The sequence below is a fragment of the Phyllobates terribilis genome, unplaced genomic scaffold (genome assembly GCF_046119375.1).
Source record: "Phyllobates terribilis strain yellow unplaced genomic scaffold, ASM4611937v1 Scaffold_12__6_contigs__length_324123572, whole genome shotgun sequence".
NCBI lineage: Eukaryota > Metazoa > Chordata > Amphibia > Anura > Dendrobatidae > Phyllobates > Phyllobates terribilis.
Window position 1 is genome coordinate 91619481 of NW_027362772.1, and position 18930 is coordinate 91638410.

Sequence of the window (18930 nt, forward strand, 5' to 3'; positions counted from 1 at the left end):
GGCATTCTCAGTGATGTCACCGCTGATCTCTGATGATGGATAGGAGGCATTCTCAGTGATGTCACCGCTGATCTCTGATGATGGATAGGAGGCATTCTCAGTGATGTCACCGCTGATCTCTGGTGATGGATAGGAGGCATTCTCAGTGATGTCACCTCTGATCTCTAGTGATGGATAGGAGGCATTCTCAGTGATGTCACCGCTGATCTCTGGTGATGGATAGGAGGCATTCTCAGTGATGTCACCGCTGATCTCTGGTGATGGATAGGCGGCATTCTCAGTGATGTCACCGCTGATCTCTGGTGATGGATAGGCGGCATTCTCAGTGATGTCACCGCTGATCTCTAGTGATGGATAGGAGGCATTCTCAGTGATGTCACCGCTGATCTCTAGTGATGGATAGGAGACATTCTCAGTGATGTCACCTCTGATCTCTAGTGATGGATAGGTGGCATTCTCAGTGATGTCACCTCTGGTGATGGATAGGCGGCATTCTCAGTGATGTCACCGCTGATCTCTAGTGATGGATAGGAGGCATTCTCAGTGATGTCACCTCTGATCTCTAGTGATGGATAGGAGGCATTCTCAGTGATGTCACCTCTGATCTCTAGTGATGGATAGGCGGCATTCTCAGTGATGTCACCGCTGATCTCTAGTGATGGATAGGAGGCATTCTCAGTGATGTCACCTCTGATCTCTAGTGATGGATAGGAGGCATTCTCAGTGATGTCACCGCTGATCTCTGGTGATGGATAGGAGGCATTCTCAGTGATGTCACCACTGATCTCTAGTGATGGATAGGAGGCATTCTCAGTGATGTCACCGCTGATCTCTGGTGATGGATAGGAGGCATTCTCAGTGATGTCACCACTGATCTCTAGTGATGGATAGGAGGCATTCTCAGTGATGTCACCGCTGATCTCTGATGATGGATAGGAGGCATTCTCAGTGATGTCACCGCTGATCTCTAGTGATGGATAGGAGGCATTCTCAGTGATGTCACCGCTGATCTCTGGTGATGGATAGGAGGCATTCTCAGTGATGTCACCGCTGATCTCTGGTGATGGATAGGAGGCATTCTCAGTGATGTCACCACTGATCTCTAGTGATGGATGGGCGGCATTCTCAGTGATGTCACCTCTGATCTCTAGTGATGGATAGGAGGCATTCTCAGTGATGTCACCACTGATCTCTGGTGATGGATAGGCGGCATTCTCAGTGATGTCACCTCTGATCTCTAGTGATGGATAGGAGGCATTCTCAGTGATGTCACCTCTGATCTCTGGTGATGGATAGGAGGCATTCTCAGTGATGTCACCGCTGATCTCTAGTGATGGATAGGAGGCATTCTCAGTGATGTCACCGCTGATCTCTGGTGATGGATAGGAGGCATTCTCAGTGATGTCACCACTGATCTCTAGTGATGGATAGGAGGCATTCTCAGTGATGTCACCACTGATCTCTAGTGATGGATAGGCGGCATTCTCAGTGATGTCACCTCTGATCTCTAGTGATGGATAGGAGGCATTCTCAGTGATGTCACCGCTGATCTCTAGTGATGGATAGGAGGCATTCTCAGTGATGTCACCTCTGATCTCTGGTGATGGATAGGAGGCATTCTCAGTGATGTCACCGCTGATCTCTAGTGATAGATAGGAGGCATTCTCAGTGATGTCACCTCTGATCTCTAGTGATGGATAGGCGGCATTCTCAGTGATGTCACCGCTGATCTCTAGTGATGGATAGGAGGCATTCTCAGTGATGTCACCGCTGATCTCTAGTGATGGATGGGCGGCATTCTCAGTGATGTCCCCTCTGATCTCTAGTGATGGATAGGAGGCATTCTCAGTGATGTCACCGCTGATCTCTAGTGATGGATAGGAGGCATTCTCAGTGATGTCACCGCTGATCTCTAGTGATGGATAGGAGGCATTCTCAGTGATGTCACCGCTGATCTCTAGTGATGGATAGGAGGCATTCTCAGTGATGTCACTGCTGATCTCTAGTGATGGATAGGAGGCATTCTCAGTGATGTCACCGCTGATCTCTGGTGATGGATAGGAGGCATTCTCAGTGATGTCACCGCTGATCTCTAGTGATGGATAGGCGGCATTCTCAGTGATGTCACTGCTGATCTCTAGTGATGGATAGGCGGCATTCTCAGTGATGTCACCTCTGATCTCTAGTGATGGATAGGAGGCATTCTCAGTGATGTCACCGCTGATCTCTAGTGATGGATAGGCGGCATTCTCAGTGATGTCACCGCTGATCTCTAGTGATGGATAGGAGGCATTCTCAGTGATGTCACCGCTGATCTCTAGTGATGGATAGGCAGCATTCTCAGTGATGTCACCGCTGATCTCTAGTGATGGATAGGCAGCATTCTCAGTGATGTCACCGCTGATCTCTAGTGATGGATAGGCAGCATTCTCAGTGATGTCACCTCTGATCTCTGGTGATGGATAGGCGGCATTCTCAGTGATGTCACCGCTGATCTCTAGTGATGGATAGGCGGCATTCTCAGTGATGTCACCGCTGATCTCTAGTGATGGATAGGAGGCATTCTCAGTGATGTCACTGCTGATCTCTGGTGATGGATAGGAGGCATTCTCAGTGATGTCACCTCTGATCTCTAGTGATGGATAGGCGGCATTCTCAGTGATGTCACCTCTGATCTCTGGTGATGGATAGGAGGCATTCTCAGTGATGTCACCGCTGATCTCTGGTGATGGATAGGCGGCATTCTCAGTGATGTCACCGCTGATCTCTAGTGATGGATAGGCGGCATTCTCAGTGATGTCACTGCTGATCTCTAGTGATGGATAGGCGGCATTCTCAGTGATGTCACCGCTGATCTCTGGTGATGGATAGGAGGCATTCTCAGTGATGTCACCGCTGATCTCTAGTGATGGATAGGCGGCATTCTCAGTAATGTCACTGCTGATCTCTGGTGATGGATAGGCGGCATTCTCAGTGATGTCACCGCTGATCTCTAGTGATGGATAGGAGGCATTCTCAGTGATGTCACCGCTGATCTCTAGTGATGGATAGGCGGCATTCTCAGTAATGTCACTGCTGATCTCTGGTGATGGATAGGCGGCATTCTCAGTGATGTCACCGCTGATCTCTGGTGATGGATAGGCGGCATTCTCAGTGATGTCACCGCTGATCTCTGGTGATGGATAGGCGGCATTCTCAGTAATGTCACTGCTGATCTCTGGTGATGGATAGGCGGCATTCTCAGTGATGTCACCGCTGATCTCTAGTGATGGATAGGCGGCATTCTCAGTGATGTCACCGCTGATCTCTGGTGATGGATAGGCGGCATTCTCAGTGATGTCACCGCTGATCTCACTGAACTTACCAGCAGTTCCCGTATAGGAAAGTCCTTCAGTTCTCCGTCTCGGGGAGAATCCAGCACGACCGGGAAGCTTTTATGTGGAGCGTGAATGTATCCGAATTCCATCTCGTCCTGTGAGGAGACACATTGTATTACATATTACCGCCACACTGACCCCTGTGCCCCTGGGATCGACGTCACGGACCTGCATCCAGCGATCCCCTCGGTTCACGTACTCGAAGCAGATCTGGATCTTGTAATTGGCTTCGCTCACCAGGTTCTTAATCTCCTTCAGGAAGAGGTAGTTGTCCTTCACACTGCAGAGAGAAAGTGGACACAATGTTGGGGAGTCCTTAATCCGGGAACCGGAGCCCATCTATGAGAGGCGCCGCTCGTTACCTGCATACATAAACCTCCACGGGCTCCAGCGTGTTGGGCGTTACGATAAGAGGTGCTATGCGGAACGTCACCACGTCTGTGAATATGGGGGTCTGAGGGATTCCCTGCAAGCAAATCAGAACAGAGGATGGGGGTCCCGTACCATGGCCAGGCCCCTCTGATGCAGGACCTGCTCATCCCGAACCTCCTTGTTCATGGACAGAATGACAAAGTCAGATGTGCAGAGAGGTGGGCGATACTTTTGGATCCCGTTTCTGAGAGCCCCCCCACCCTCTCTGTAAGAAGCGGAGATCCTGGCACGGCCGCTGATGATGTTGTTAGCACCATTAGAAACAGAAGGGAAACTTAAGCCGGGGATCAGGAAACTGAATCTGACCGGTTACAGGACCCGAGCGGCCACCATCAGCTTCTATATATGGAGGGGTAACTGACGGGAGACGCCCCCCACCATAGCAGGCACATGGCACTTCCATTGTGCCCGTCTAGTCATATATGTGGACACTACCAATATACGAGACCATGGTGCCAACCCCCCCGGGGCATGGAACCACTCCAGAACCGGGTGCAGTGTGTAAATGGTACAAGCTATTGTACAGGGTTAATGGTCAGTGGCACAGCGTTACCTCCACCTGGCTTTCCAGCAGACTGGCTCTGACGGTCACCAGTCCGTTAAATCCCACGTCTGGGAAGCGCAGTCCTTCCACGTACAACTCCAGCTCCCTGGTGCCCGTGTACCGCACCTTGTAGAAGAGCTTCTGTCTGCCCAGGACGTGTGTGTACACTTTATCTGCCCGGAGAAACACAGGAGTCAAGGAAGGCAAAAAGGACGACCCCCGAGGGTCCGACAGGACATTACACAGACACCACCATGGGGGCAGGTGTCATCCAGCGTGTGATACATGTACAGCGAGTCTTCTACAATCACACCACCCGGCAGCTTATTGGCAGCAATGGAATACGGACAAAAAGCTTGGTGCATTTTCTTTTGTCCAGTGATTACATTTAGGCCGGATGAGAACCAGAAAGCGTAAACCTCGCAATAAATGAGGCGGAAGTCATGAAAGAGATTGCTGGAAAGTGATTGGCTGGATTTCTCGGACTATAAGTCGCTCCCCCATGTTTCCTACTAATTCAAACGTCTCTGGCGATGTAAAGAAAGGAGGATCCATATCAGTAATGATAGTGCAGCAAGGAGGAGGAAAGAGGGAATAATCCCACTGCTAGTGTTTCTCTGCAGCATATGGGTTATTATAGAATGCGCACACACGCACAGCCGTGCTCTACACACACACACACACACACACAGCCATGCTCCACACACGCACAGCCGTGCTCTACACACACACACAGCCATGCTCCACACACACACAGCCGTGCTCTACACACGCACAGCCGTGCTCCACACACACACACACACAGCCATGCTCCACACACACACAGCCGTGCTCCACACACACACACACACAGCCATGCTCTACACACACACAGCCGTGCTCTACACACACACACACACACAGCCGTGCTCCACACACACACAGCCATGCTCTACACACACACAGCCGTGCTCTACACACACACACACACACACACAGCCGTGCTCCACACACACACAGCCGTGCTCTACACACACACACAGCCGTGCTCTACACACACACACAGCCGTGCTCTACACACACACACAGCCGTGCTCTACACACACACACAGCCGTGCTCTACACACACACACAGCCGTGCTCTACACACACACACAGCCGTGCTCTACACACACAGCCGTGCTCTACACACACAGCCGTGCTCTACACACACAGCCGTGCTCTACACACACACACAGCCGTGCTCTACACACACACAGCCGTGCTCCACACACACACACACAGCCGTGCTCTACACACACACACAGCCGTGCTCTACACACACACACAGCCGTGCTCTACACACACACACAGCCGTGCTCCACACACACACAGACACACACACAGCCGTGCTCTATACACACACAGCCGTGCTCCACATACACACACACAGCCGTGCTCCACACACACACACACACAGCCGTGCTCCACACACACACAGCCATGCTCCACACACACACACACACAGCCATGCTCTACACACACACACACACAGCCGTGCTCTACACACACACACATAGCCGTGCTCTACACACACACAGCCGTGCTCTACACACACACACACATAGCCGTGCTCTACACACACACAGCCGTGCTCTACACACACACACACACACACACACACACAGCCGTGCTCCACACACACAGCTGTGCTCTACACACACACACACAGCTGTGCTCCACACACACACAGCCGTGCTCCACACCCACACACATAGCCGTGCTCTACACACACACACATAGCCGTGCTCTACACACACACAGCCGTGCTCTACACACACACAGCCGTGCTCTACACACACACACACAGCCGTGCTCCACACACACAGCTGTGCTCTACACACACACACACAGCTGTGCTCCACACACACACAGCCGTGCTCCACACCCACACACAGCCGTGCTCCACACCCACACACACAGCCGTGCTCCACACCCACACACACAGCTGTGCTCCACACCCACACACACAGCTGTGCTCCACACCCACACACACAGCTGTGCTCTACACACACACACAGCCGTGCTCTACACACACACACAGCCGTGCTCTACACACACACACAGCCGTGCTCTACACACACACACACAGCCGTGCTCTACACACACACACACACAGCCGTGCTCTACACACACACACACACAGCCGTGCTCTACACACACACACACAGCCGTGCTCTACACACACACACACAGCCGTGCTCTACACACACACACACAGCCGTGCTCTACACACACACACACAGCCGTGCTCTACACACACACACACAGCCGTGCTCTACACACACACACACAGCCGTGCTCTACACACACACAGCCGTGCTCTACACACACACAGCCGTGCTCTACACACACACACAGCCGTGCTCTACACACACAGCCGTGCTCTACACACACAGCCGTGCTCTACACACACAGCCGTGCTCTACACACACACAGCCGTGCTCTACACACACACACAGCCGTGCTCTACACACACACAGCCGTGCTCTACACACACACACAGCTGTGCTCTACACACACACAGCTGTGCTCTACACACACACACAGCCGTGCTCTACACACACGCAGCCGTGCTCCACACACACACACACAGCCGTGCTCCACACACACACACACAGCCGTGCTCCACACACACAGCCGTGCTCTACACACACACACAGCCGTGCTCTACACACACACACAGCCGTGCTCTACACACACACACAGCCGTGCTCTACACACACACACAGCCGTGCTCTACACACACACACAGCCGTGCTCCACACACACACAGCCGTGCTCCACACACACACAGCCGTGCTCCACACACACACAGCCGTGCTCCACACACACACACAGCCGTGCTCCACACACACACAGCCGTGCTCCACACACACACACACAGCCGTGCTCTACACACACACACAGCCGTGCTCCACACACACACACAGACACACACACAGCCGTGCTCTATACACACACAGCCGTGCTCCACACACACACACACAGCCGTGCTCCACACACACACACAGCCGTGCTCCACACACACACAGCCGTGCTCCACACACACACAGCCGTGCTCCACACACACACACAGCCGTGCTCTACACACACACAGCCGTGCTCTACACACACACACATAGCCGTGCTGTACACACACACAGCCGTGCTCTACACACACACACAGCCATGCTCTACACACACACACATAGCCGTGCTCTACACACACACACATAGCCGTGCTGTACACACACACATAGCCGTGCTGTACACACACACAGCCGTGCTGTACACACACACAGCCGTGCTCTACACACACACAGCCGTGCTCTACACACACACAGCCGTGCTCTACACACACACAGCCGTGCTCTACACACACACACACAGCCGTGCTCTACACACACACACACAGCCGTGCTCTACACACACACACACAGCCGTGCTCTACACACACACACACAGCCGTGCTCTACACACACACACACAGCCGTGCTCTATACACACACACACACACACACACAGCCGTGCTCTACACACACACACACAGCCGTGCTCTACACACACACACACAGCCGTGCTCTACACACACACACACACACACACACAGCCGTGCTCTACACACACACAGCCGTGCTCTACACACACACACACAGCCGTGCTCCACACACACACAGCCGTGCTCCACACACACACACACACACAGCTGTGCTCTACACACACACACAGCCGTGCTCCACACACACACAGCCGTGCTCCACACACACACACACACAGCTGTGCTCTACACACACACACAGCCGTGCTCCACACACACAGCCGTGCTCTACACACACAGCCGTGCTCTACACACACACACAGCCGTGCTCTACACACACAGCCGTGCTCTACACACACACACACAGCCGTGATCTACACACACACACACAGCCGTGCTCTACACACACACAGCCGTGCTCCACACACACACACAGCCGTGCTCCACACACACACACAGCTGTGCTCCACACACACACACACACACACACAGCTGGTGCTCTACACACATACAGCCGTGCTCTACACACACGCACGCAGCCGTGCTCCACACACACGCACGCAGCCGTGCTCCACACACACACGCAGCCGTGCTCCACACACACACGCACGCAGCTGGTGCTCTACACACACACACACAGCTGCGCTCTACACACACACAGCCGTGCTCCACACACACACGCACGCAGCCGTGCTCTACACACACACACACACAGCCGTGCTCCACACACACACACACACAGCCGTGCTCCACACACACACACAGCCGTGCTCCACACACACACACACAGCCGTGCTCCACACACACACACACAGCCGTGCTCCACACACACACACACAGCCGTGCTCCACACACACACACACAGCCGTGCTCCACACACACACACACAGCCGTGCTCTACACACACACAGCCGTGCTCTACACACACACACACAGCTGGTGCTCTACACACACACACACACAGCCGTGCTCTACACACACACGCACGCAGCCGTGCTCCACACACACACACACAGCTGGTGCTCTACACGCACGCAGCCGTGCTCTACACACACACACACACACAGCTGGTGCTCTACACGCACGCAGCCGTGCTCCACACACACACACACACACACAGCTCTGCACACAGCCTGCTCAGGATGTGATGTGGCAATCTGATGTTACAATGTATGGAGTCCAGGATGCGCCGTGTACACTGGACACATGGTCACTATACGCCGATCACGGCAGTCACCCGGCGTCCTGATCGGCGGCTCGCCTCTCTAATGCGCACTGTGCTAATAGCTCATTAGTTCAGCCTTTGTGACAAGTGTGAGGGCACTAATATACATTCCTGCCCCTCCGCCCGCGCTGCCCGCCAGCAGCCACTTGTTGTACTAGGATCGGATGTCCAGAGCGGCAGCAATGAATGTCCGCAGCCTCTCGGGGGGATCAGTTTCAAGAGCTCCGGATTTCTGGAGAAGCCACTTCAAGAGGCGCAGAAATTTGTCATTGACAATTGGGAGCTGCAGTCACCATTCTGCTGTTACATCAGGTCTTATTCTCCAGTCACCTCCAGAGCTGCACTCACCATTCTGCTGTTACATCATGTCTTATCCTCCAGTCACATCCAAAGCTGCATCCACACAGTAATTACATGATGTCACTCGGCAGCACTAAGGTTTCGGTTTATGGTGTAGGTGCCACGGTCGGCGCAGTCTTACCGTGAAGGTAGAAGACGCCCAGGTTCGGGGCATCAGTAGCAGAGATGTACAGCAGCAGGTGGTATCCTGTGGGCAGTTTTTCTGGCCCCTGGATTCGGAGCACCATCTTCGACATGTCCAGGAGATCTGTAGGGGACACAGGAGCCGGGTCAGCGCTGCACCTCCTCTGCGCACACAACGGCCCAGGATGTCACTCACCCGTCTTGGACAGCACAATGTTATCTCCTCCATCCACCGTGCGGGAGAACATGCTGTCCTTGTCACAGTTCACCAGCAGGATGGCGCCCTGACCCTCCGGACCCCAGGTCCAGGCAGCCTGCAAGAGGGCACATGGTGTTATACAGGGCGGGCGGGGGGGGGCTCAGTAACAATGGGGTCCGAACTGCGGAGAAAAGGTGGCCAGATCATCACATCATAGTAGTGATATCACTCCCTGTTATCAGCCATTACTGGGGAAGGTGACTGTAGGACAGGAGACTACAATCAGTAACTCCCTGCTGAGAGTAGCAGCGGTCTGTGGAGCTCCAGCACTTCCAGGAGGAGGGTCGTCGTCTGCCTCTCTTCTCCCCAGGGAGAGGCAGGCTTACTGGGAGGCCGGCATGGCTTCCCAGCCTCCTATACCCCGGTCTATGCCAGCGGGGGACAAGGAGCCACAACAACCGGCCCAGGAGGGAGTGAGGAGATCGGGAAGGGTGAAGAAGAACATACCCACCTACTCCAACCCCGAGACGGTTCATCGCCCGCCCAGAGAGGGAGACCGGGCCACCCCAGGCCCCAGGAACAAGAGCCCAGTAAGATCCTGGGGGGAGATGAGCTCCAGTGAGTCCACAAGTTCCTTCTCCTCCCGAGTGGTCGCCACGTTACGCCATGTTGCGCCTGCCACCTTCTGTTTAAACCCCACCAAACCTAAAGGCACGGGCTCTGCAGTGGGCTCGAGGCAGGGGCAAGGTGGGGAGAGGAGGAGGACGTCCGGCGATGCTGCCATCTGTGCGGGGAACAGTGCAGGGGGCGAGGCAGTGGAGGTACTCACAGCGCCGGACATAGGGAGTTCTGTGGAGTTTCCCACCCTGCCCTCTGCGGCTAAGCCGGTTATCACCGGGGCCGGGGGAGCAGGGAAGGATGTGAAAAAAACACCTGTGAGTAACACAGAGCACACTGCTGCGACAGGGGGGCAGTGTGCCCCAGCGCCCAAAAAGGACACCAAGGCCCCAATATCTGTGGGTGCAGGGAGGGCAGCAGTGCCCAGGAAACAGTCTGCACAGAACAAGGACCAAAATGCTGCAGTAGGGGGGCGGGGCGCTCCAGCAGACGACCTGCAGAAAGCCAGCAGCAACCAAAGGGAAACGGGTGTGGTGCTGCAGGGAAAGGAGTCTCTGGGAGTGCTCCCCTCCCCCGGCCCAGCAGGTGTGAGTGCAGAGACACCAGACACAAGGGAGGAAGGAATGGAGGTGACTGTGGAAGGTGCAGAGAACAGCAGAGGTAATGGGGTGACAAGTAAAGGGAATGGGAGTAGTGATGCAGCAAATGGTGGGAGGAGTAGTGGAGTGAATGATGGGAGCAGCACTGGTGTTGGTGGGGGGGGAAGTAGGCGCTGGTCCCGCAGCCCAAAGCTATTCAGAAGCTGTCAGTGCTGGGGGTAGTAGTGCGCCCTCGTCTGGTGTCCCTGGGGATGGTAACTTGCAACAGCAGCTCCTGGACGCCCTGAGGAGAGGGGAGAGCTCCATCACTGTAGAGGGGAGGGAGGTTGATCTGTCTTTCTGGATAGAGAGACATGGTCTTTCAGCCTTCCGAGATAGAGGGGTAGAGACTGTCTGGTCTCTGCCGACAACGGGGCAGAGGAGTAACCGTAGGAACGTGGTCCGTCTCCAGTGGGTAAGCAAGGATGCCTGTCCTGATAGGTCGAAGGTGGTTGAGCTCCTGCTGGGGATGGGCTTTGCGGCATATGACATCTTTGCCTTGATCCATCCCTACGGGACCTCCTACTTCGATGTCAGCTTCGTGAGACCGGAGGGCCTTGAGCTTTTCTGGTCTCTCCATGAGCTGGCTCGGAGTCGCCCCGAATGGCATGGTCTCTTTCCCCTGGCAATAACCCGCCAAGATTCAGTCAGGAAAGTGACCTTTTTGACTAGTAACGAGTCGCTTTCCTGTATGGACATTACCACCTGGGTGAGTCGATACGGAGAGGTCACCAATATTCCCGAAAAGAATCTGGATGACCATGGTATCTGGTCAGGGGCCTGGACCTTCATGGTGAGATTGAAGGTTTCGGGAAACACTGTTACCCATATCCCCTCCTCAACCTTTTTGGGGAGGGATAGGATCTTGCTTTTCTACCGGGGGTAGCCTAAGGTCTGTCACAGGTGCGGTAGTCCCACACACTTCAGTGCGCAGTGTACCACCCAGAAATGCGCACTGTGTGGGGACCTCGGTCATCTTGCTGCTGCCTGTCGCAGGATTAGGTGTAACTTGTGTGGTGACCTCGGTCACCCGTTCAGTCGCTGTCCACGTTCCTTCGCCAATGCGGTCCTGAAAGTGGCGAGTGCGGGAGAGGCGAAAGCCGGGACTAATCTTGCCGGTGAAGGGACCAGTAGGGGCGGGGGAGGCAGGGATCCGGTGAGGAGCAAGCTGCCGCCATCCACCATCAGGCGGCAGGAGAAGCGCCGTGGGGACAGGGGGCAGGGAGTAATGTCCCTAAACTCTGACCCAGGTACTTCACTTGCAGCTGAGGATCCTAAAGACAGTGAATTGAGCGAGGAAGTCAAGAGACTTGAAAGGGAAGAGCGAGAGGACGCCACGTCTTCCCAGGAACCCTCTTCTGGTGACAGTCTAGATGAGGGAGAGGGGGAGTGGTCACAGAAAAAGAAAAAGGGTAACAGGAAAACGGCCAGAGGTAGGAGGGGGACCAGGTCTCGAGCTGCCTCTTTGGAGTGCGACCCCTCTGACTCTCTGGCCGTGATCCAAGCGCCATTGGAGGGTTCAGCCGCCCCCCCTCTGGTGGATCTCTCCAACCGGTTCGGGGCTCTCCAGGACCTCCCTCTGGAGGGGGGAAGTGGGGACCCGGGGCCGGAGGTTGCGGACAAGGTGGTTGGGGCTCAGGAGATGGCTGGGTCTTCCTCTCGGGGGGCAAATACAAAGCCCTCTGGGGGGATGACTAACCCAGGACCACCAGACGAGGGCAAGAATCTATGTAAGGAGAGAATGGATGAATCTGTTTGTCTTAAGCGTACTAAAAACCCGTCATTATCAGAGGAAGAGGTTGGGACTGTCAGTGGTGGGAAGAAAAAGGCTATCTAATTCAATCAATCATGATGGCGGCACCCACCCCGTTGACGCTGGCAACTATTAATGTTTGCAGCATAAAGTCAGATGCGGCAAGGTACACGGCCTTTCATTTTCTCGGCCAACTTGACGCCGACATTTTGTTTTTGCAGGAGACCAGGTTGACAGATATATCAACCTGGCATAAAGCAAGGCGGGAGTGGAGGCATGGGCCCTCCTACTGGTCTCTTGCGGCCGAGCCGTATAGCGGGGTGGCGGTCCTTTTTAAGACCGCAGCGGTTGAATGCAGACGAGTGATCGAATTAGAAATGGGGAGATGCTTGATCCTAGATGTCTCCATGGGAGGACAAGAGCTTCGGCTCATTAACATCTATGGTTCCCAGTCCAAGTGGGACCGCAAATGTCTCTTCCTGAAGATCAAACCTTTTTTATTTTCGAGTCGGCAGGTGGTCTTCGGAGGGGATTTCAACAATGTCACGAGATCCTGTGATAGAGGAGGTTCCAGAGACCGGCTGGCTTATGACTGCGTCGCGTTAAACAGGATAGTGAGTGAGGCTCGCCTGGTGGATGTCCACATCCGGCACAACCCGGGCGACACGGGATTCACCTTTTTTAGAGGTAGTCAGTGCAGGTCTAGGCTAGACAGGTTATATTTGAAGGAGGAGGCCGTCTCTTCACCGTTGTCGGTTGTGGAGGTGGAGTTCTCTGATCACTGTTTGATTATGTTTTCTCTGAACGTTACAGAGACTCCTCGGATGGGAAGAGGCTATTGGAAGCTGAATTCATCACTCCTTGAGGAAGAAGCTGTGAGACGGTCTTTTGAGGAATTCTTTCAGAGCCAGGTACCATTGCTGGGCCTAAGTAACACTAAGTCGGAGTGGTGGGAGATGTTCAAACATTGGGTGGTGAGATTCTTCCGGCAGCTCTCGAACCTCAGAAGCCTGAACAGGGATCGCCTGTATCAGAGCCTGAGGAGGAAACTCGAGGAGATCTCCAGAGTGAAGTCCTTGCTGAAGAGGTGTCAGTACGATAGGCACGCATCTTTGGTTTTCGAGAGGGACTACGGGAAGTACTGCTCGCCCGACCCTTACAGAAACTGTAAGATGTCAGTGAATAGTAAGATAGTGACGGGGCTGGTGGACAGTACGGGGTCCCTGAGAAGGTCCAGATCAGGGATCTTGGAGGTTGTCAGTTCCTACTACTCGCACCTCTTGGGAAGGAGGGAGCTTGATCGTGACGGGATGTCGGCTTTCCTGGCTGAATCTGTTCCTGAGCCAGGGGCTGACCTCTCGCTGGGCGATTTGGCAGAAGCGATCAAAGAAGAGGAAGTGAGACTGGCGATCGATGGGCTTAGGCCCAAAAAGTCGCCAGGTCCGGATGGCTTAACATCCGAGTTCTTTAGGACCTTTAGGGACTCTTTGGTCCCCCTCTTGACTCAGGTGTTTAACGAGTGTCTCTCCTCGGGCACTCTGCCGAGATCATTAAGGAGGTCAGCTTTGATCATTTTGTCAAAGGGTAAGGATCCGTCACGCATTGAGAACTGGCGTCCCATAGCACTTCTCAATGTGGACAGGAAGATTTTGGCTAACAGGCTGGTGAAGTTTGCACCCCGGCTCCTTTCGGAGGTTCAGCACTGTTGCGTTCCTGGCCGTAGCACTTTTAGTGCTGTTCTAGGTGTCCGAGAGGCCGTGGAGCAAGGCAGCGCGGGCCTTTGGAAGGGATTCTTGCTGACCCTGGATCAGCCAAAAGCCTTTGATCGGGTTAACCACGAGTACCTCTGGTCCACTCTTTTAAGGTATGGTCTGCCTGGAGGGTTTGTGGACTGGCTTAAGAGCTTGTATGCAGGGGCTGAGACTTTCCCTCTGGTGAATGGGTGGATTGGACGACCTTTCGGGGTAGGATCTGGTGTCCGTCAGGGCTGTCCTCTTAGCCCTTTGCTTTACGCGTTTGCGATCGATCCCTTCCTCAGAAGGATCGATTGTGGACCGTTGGCAGGGGTGCGGATGGGCGGGGTGGCACCGGAGGCTATCCTGAGGGTGGTGGCCAACGCGGACGATGTCACCGTCTTTGTTTCTTCGCAAGGATAGGCAGCGGCGGTGATGTCAGAAGTGGAGCGCTACTCTGAGGCATCCGGGTCCAAGGTCAACCAGGATAAGTGTGAGAGTCTCTGGCTGGGAGGCGGAGATCCCGGGTTTGATCTTCCGGACACCCTCCCCGAACCCCCAAGAACATGCCAAAGTCCTGGGCATCGAATTCGGCCAGGGTGATTACCCCACGAAAAACTGGGAAGGCAGAATCAAAGGTGTCGCCCAAAGAGTGGACCAATGGAGGGGTTGGTCTTTGACCCTGAGGGAAAGGGTTGGCCTGTGCAAAGCTTTCCTGCTCCCCTTGCTAATCTACCTGGGCAGCGTCTGTGTCTTGCCAGAGCCTCTCTGGACACGGGTCTACAGTCTGTTCTTCCAGATGTTATGGGGGAACAGACTGAACCTAGTCAAGCGGGAGGTCACTTACCGCACGAGGAAACTAGGGGGTTTGAATATGGTGAACCCCGTGGTGTTCCTAGTGAACACCTTCTTGAAGGTGAACGTGGCAAACCTCTGGAAAGAGAGGGCTCCTCCGTGGGTATTCTCCTGCAAGGGATGGTTTCAGCCTTTCTTCCAGGAATGGGAGACAGGGGGAAGATTGAAGGATCTCCGCACACCACACGGGCATCTCCCGGCTTATGTTACCCCGGTTCTGAAAATGATCCGCCGGTGGGGTCTGGGAATGTGGGAGGTGAGGTCCCTCCCGAGGAAACTCCTCGATATGAGGGTCTTGCTTTCTCATTTTCAGAGTCCATTGGCCCTCAAAGACTGCCCAAGTCGGGATCTGGAGGTTGGGTTGAGTTGGTTAAATTCTAGCAGGATCCCCGAGAAGTACTGGGACTTGACTTGGCGCTGCTTCCATGGTAAGCTGTATGTGAGGGACAATTTGAAGTACAGGAGCTCCGAGGACAGGAATTGCCCCCATGAGGCTTGTGCTAACGTGCTGGAAAGCATGGAGCACTTCCTGCTTCATTGTCCCTTTAATACAGAGGTGTACAACAGGGTGGGGGCTTCCATTGGTTGGCCGCGGCTGGCTACTCTGTCCTACGCCGGGTGGGCCTATGGAGCGTTCAGAGACCTTGGGAGAAGGGACCGAGACACTTTATTCATAGTCAGTGCAGTGGTGAGGTATTTCACGTGGAACGCACGAGTTTTAGTCTCGACGCAGAGTAAAATCCTCCATGTAGATGAAGTCTGTAGGAACATCCTAGGTGACCTGGTGAAGGTACGTTCTCTGGAGTATGAAAGACTGGGTGCCCGGAGGGCGGCCCGTCTCTGGAGGGGCTTTTCCTTCAGGGTGCCTTAGTCCGGTAGTACCCCTATATCCTGGTGGTGGGCCGATGTCTTCACCCTAGATTTTTGTTTTGTATTTCTGTCTCCTGGATAGAAGGTTTGCCGGCATCGAACTTGAGCCTTGGATGGTGAGTGTGTAGGTGGTGTTCTGTATATATTGTATATAATGTATAATAGGGGGTTTTAGTTAGGTTGGGTGGGGGATTTGGGGGGGTCTTCATCGGCGGTGATAAGAGGACTGATCTGGCCTGGTCCAGGCCCCGCCTGGGGAAAAACTTTGGGGCCTGATCCTAGCTCGGAGTAATCCTGAACTTTGTGGCCAGAGCTGGATCAGGGGTGGCGGGATAGTTAGTGTAGGTCTGTGTTTTATATATATATTAAAAAATTACAAACTATACAAAATAAATATATATATATATATATACACATACACAAAAAAAAAAAGGTTTAAAATTGTTCATGTCACTATTGTATATATGGTTATTTTTGGTTTTCTGTGGTGTGAATGAGGTGCGGTAAGGGGGTGACTGTAAGGTCAGGCAGTGGGACCAGTAGGTTAGTGTTAGTTTCCGGTTGTATATACGTTATATTAGGTTTAGTGTTTTATTGTATATAATCTTGTATATAGGACGGTGTTTTATGTGTATATAGGACGGTGTGAGTGTTGTGTGGGATTGTATATAGTAGTATGAATGAAGCTGGGCCGGGGGTCTTATAGGTTTTATAATAGTTATTTCCTGTATATATATATATATTCCTGCGGTGATTTATTTTGTTTCTATTTTCTGTGATTTGTCGTCTTGTTTTGTTCTTATGTTCGGTGCCCTGTAATGTATTATTGTTCTGTCATGTACTGTACTTATTCTATCAATAAAAAAAAGACCTACAATCTATTACTCCCTGTTATCAGCTATTTTACAGATATAACAAGCCGATAGCATCCTTGAATCAAAAGTGACAGATCCTAAATCTCCAAACATGTCCGTTTTTTTTCAGCAGAGGATCAGACCGGACCCTCTGGCCCCCCCATCGTCCTCGCCCCTCGCCATTTACCTTCTTTGGGTTGTTTTTTTCTACTTTTCCATCCCGGTCGGCATCGACATCCAGGGACATCTCTGATGAGAGAACGGGACAGAGGTTAGAGAGCAGCGGGGGCGACCGAGGGTCTGAGACTAAGATTGAGAATCTCGGAATCTGATAATCCGGCATATTAAGAGTTTATTCCGGGCCTCCCTAATAATCCAGCACCTGTTAAGTCTTATGTAGTCTAACCATCCTCCTGTCAGTGGAGGGTTCGTGTCACCTGCAGTACAAGTGCTTCTCACTAAATCAGAGTATCAAAAAGTATCAAAAGTCAGCAGTTCTTCCCCATGATTGTGGAGCCTACTGAAACAGACTAAGGGACCTTTTTAAACGCTTAGGAAGCCTTTGCAGGTATTTTTTGTTAATTATTCTAATTTACTGAGATAATGACTTTGGCGTTTTCATTGACTATAAGCCATAATCCTCAACAGTGACAGAAATAAACACGTTAAATAGATCCCTCTAAATAGATCCTATAATATAGGAGTTTCACTTCTTACATTGAGGAACTGAAATAAAGTAACTTGTTGATGATATTCTCATTTAGTGAGAAGCACCTGTATGTATAACCTGAACTCTCCCAAAAGTCCTACAGCAAGAAAAAAAATGTCTCTTGTCCTGGGAGCAATGGTGACGGCGTCCTGATGTGGCGCGTACACGTCTCATCACTGGGGTGAGACGCCGCATCCTCCCCTCCCCCAGCGGAGGATGTATTCTCAGGTATCCGGGTCACCACGGTCGTGGCGTATTCTACGTTTGCAGCGAGTTCAGCTCTGCAGCAGATACATTACACGGATCTATATTTATACTCCAGTGTGACTGGCCCTTTAAATCACCCGTTTCTGGTATGGGGGTCAGGTGCTGGCGCTCATTCCGGTGATGTCAGAGAATTCCCTCCTTGTCCTGGGATATTCCGGTCTGACACTGATTTATAGTTCACTGGAAGCCGCCGGTATGAGGACATTGCTGCCCGCGGCGTGCTGTGATCACAACCCCAGAAATATCCACAAACCTGCCATCAGCACCCGATGACCCCGGCGTCCGCCATTGTGGAGGCTCTAACAACAGACAATAAGTGATCACATGACCCAACCAGAAACATGGCGTCCAGGAGTCACCAACCACTTTAGAGACGCAAATCTCCGAAACTCAAGGTAAAGCAGACACCGGCGATGGGGGAAGGGCCCAACGCTGAACTAGGGAGGCATCGCACAGATTTGGCTGAACTTCCCCTTTAAATGGAAAAGAAGACGTACCGATCCCGGTCAGGTAAACTCCGGCTTTGTCCACCGGCGCGTCCGACCCCTTCCCATAATAAGCGAATGTGATCTGCAAAGAAAACAAGACGGCAGAAAGGAGCCACAAAATCAACGATCAAGAGATTATAGGATGTAACGCAGGATCAGCAGTGAGCGCAGCTCTGGAGGATAATACAGGATCAGTAATGTAATGTATGTACACAGTGACTGCACCAGCAGAATAGTGAGTGCAGCTCTGGGGTATAATACAGGAGGTAACTCAGGATCAGTAATGTATGTACACAGTGACTGCACCAGCAGAATAGTGAGTGCAGCTCTGGAGTATAATACAGGAT

At 53.0% G+C, this 18930-nt stretch overlaps 1 protein-coding gene across 1 annotated transcript in view; it reads right to left on the bottom strand.

The window, feature by feature from the left end:
- Positions 1 to 18930, bottom strand: part of LOC141172201 (protein-arginine deiminase type-2-like) — a 46420-nt gene that overhangs the window by 10453 nt on the left and 17037 nt on the right. The window contains exons 3-10 of the mRNA XM_073656150.1: positions 18593 to 18665; positions 17307 to 17368; positions 9796 to 9913; positions 9598 to 9723; positions 4363 to 4526; positions 3740 to 3843; positions 3546 to 3657; positions 3365 to 3472 (exon numbers count right to left, since the gene is read on the bottom strand). Coding sequence (XP_073512251.1) covers positions 3365 to 3472; positions 3546 to 3657; positions 3740 to 3843; positions 4363 to 4526; positions 9598 to 9723; positions 9796 to 9913; positions 17307 to 17368; positions 18593 to 18665 — 867 coding nt within the window. The remainder of the gene's footprint in view (positions 1 to 3364; positions 3473 to 3545; positions 3658 to 3739; positions 3844 to 4362; positions 4527 to 9597; positions 9724 to 9795; positions 9914 to 17306; positions 17369 to 18592; positions 18666 to 18930) is intronic.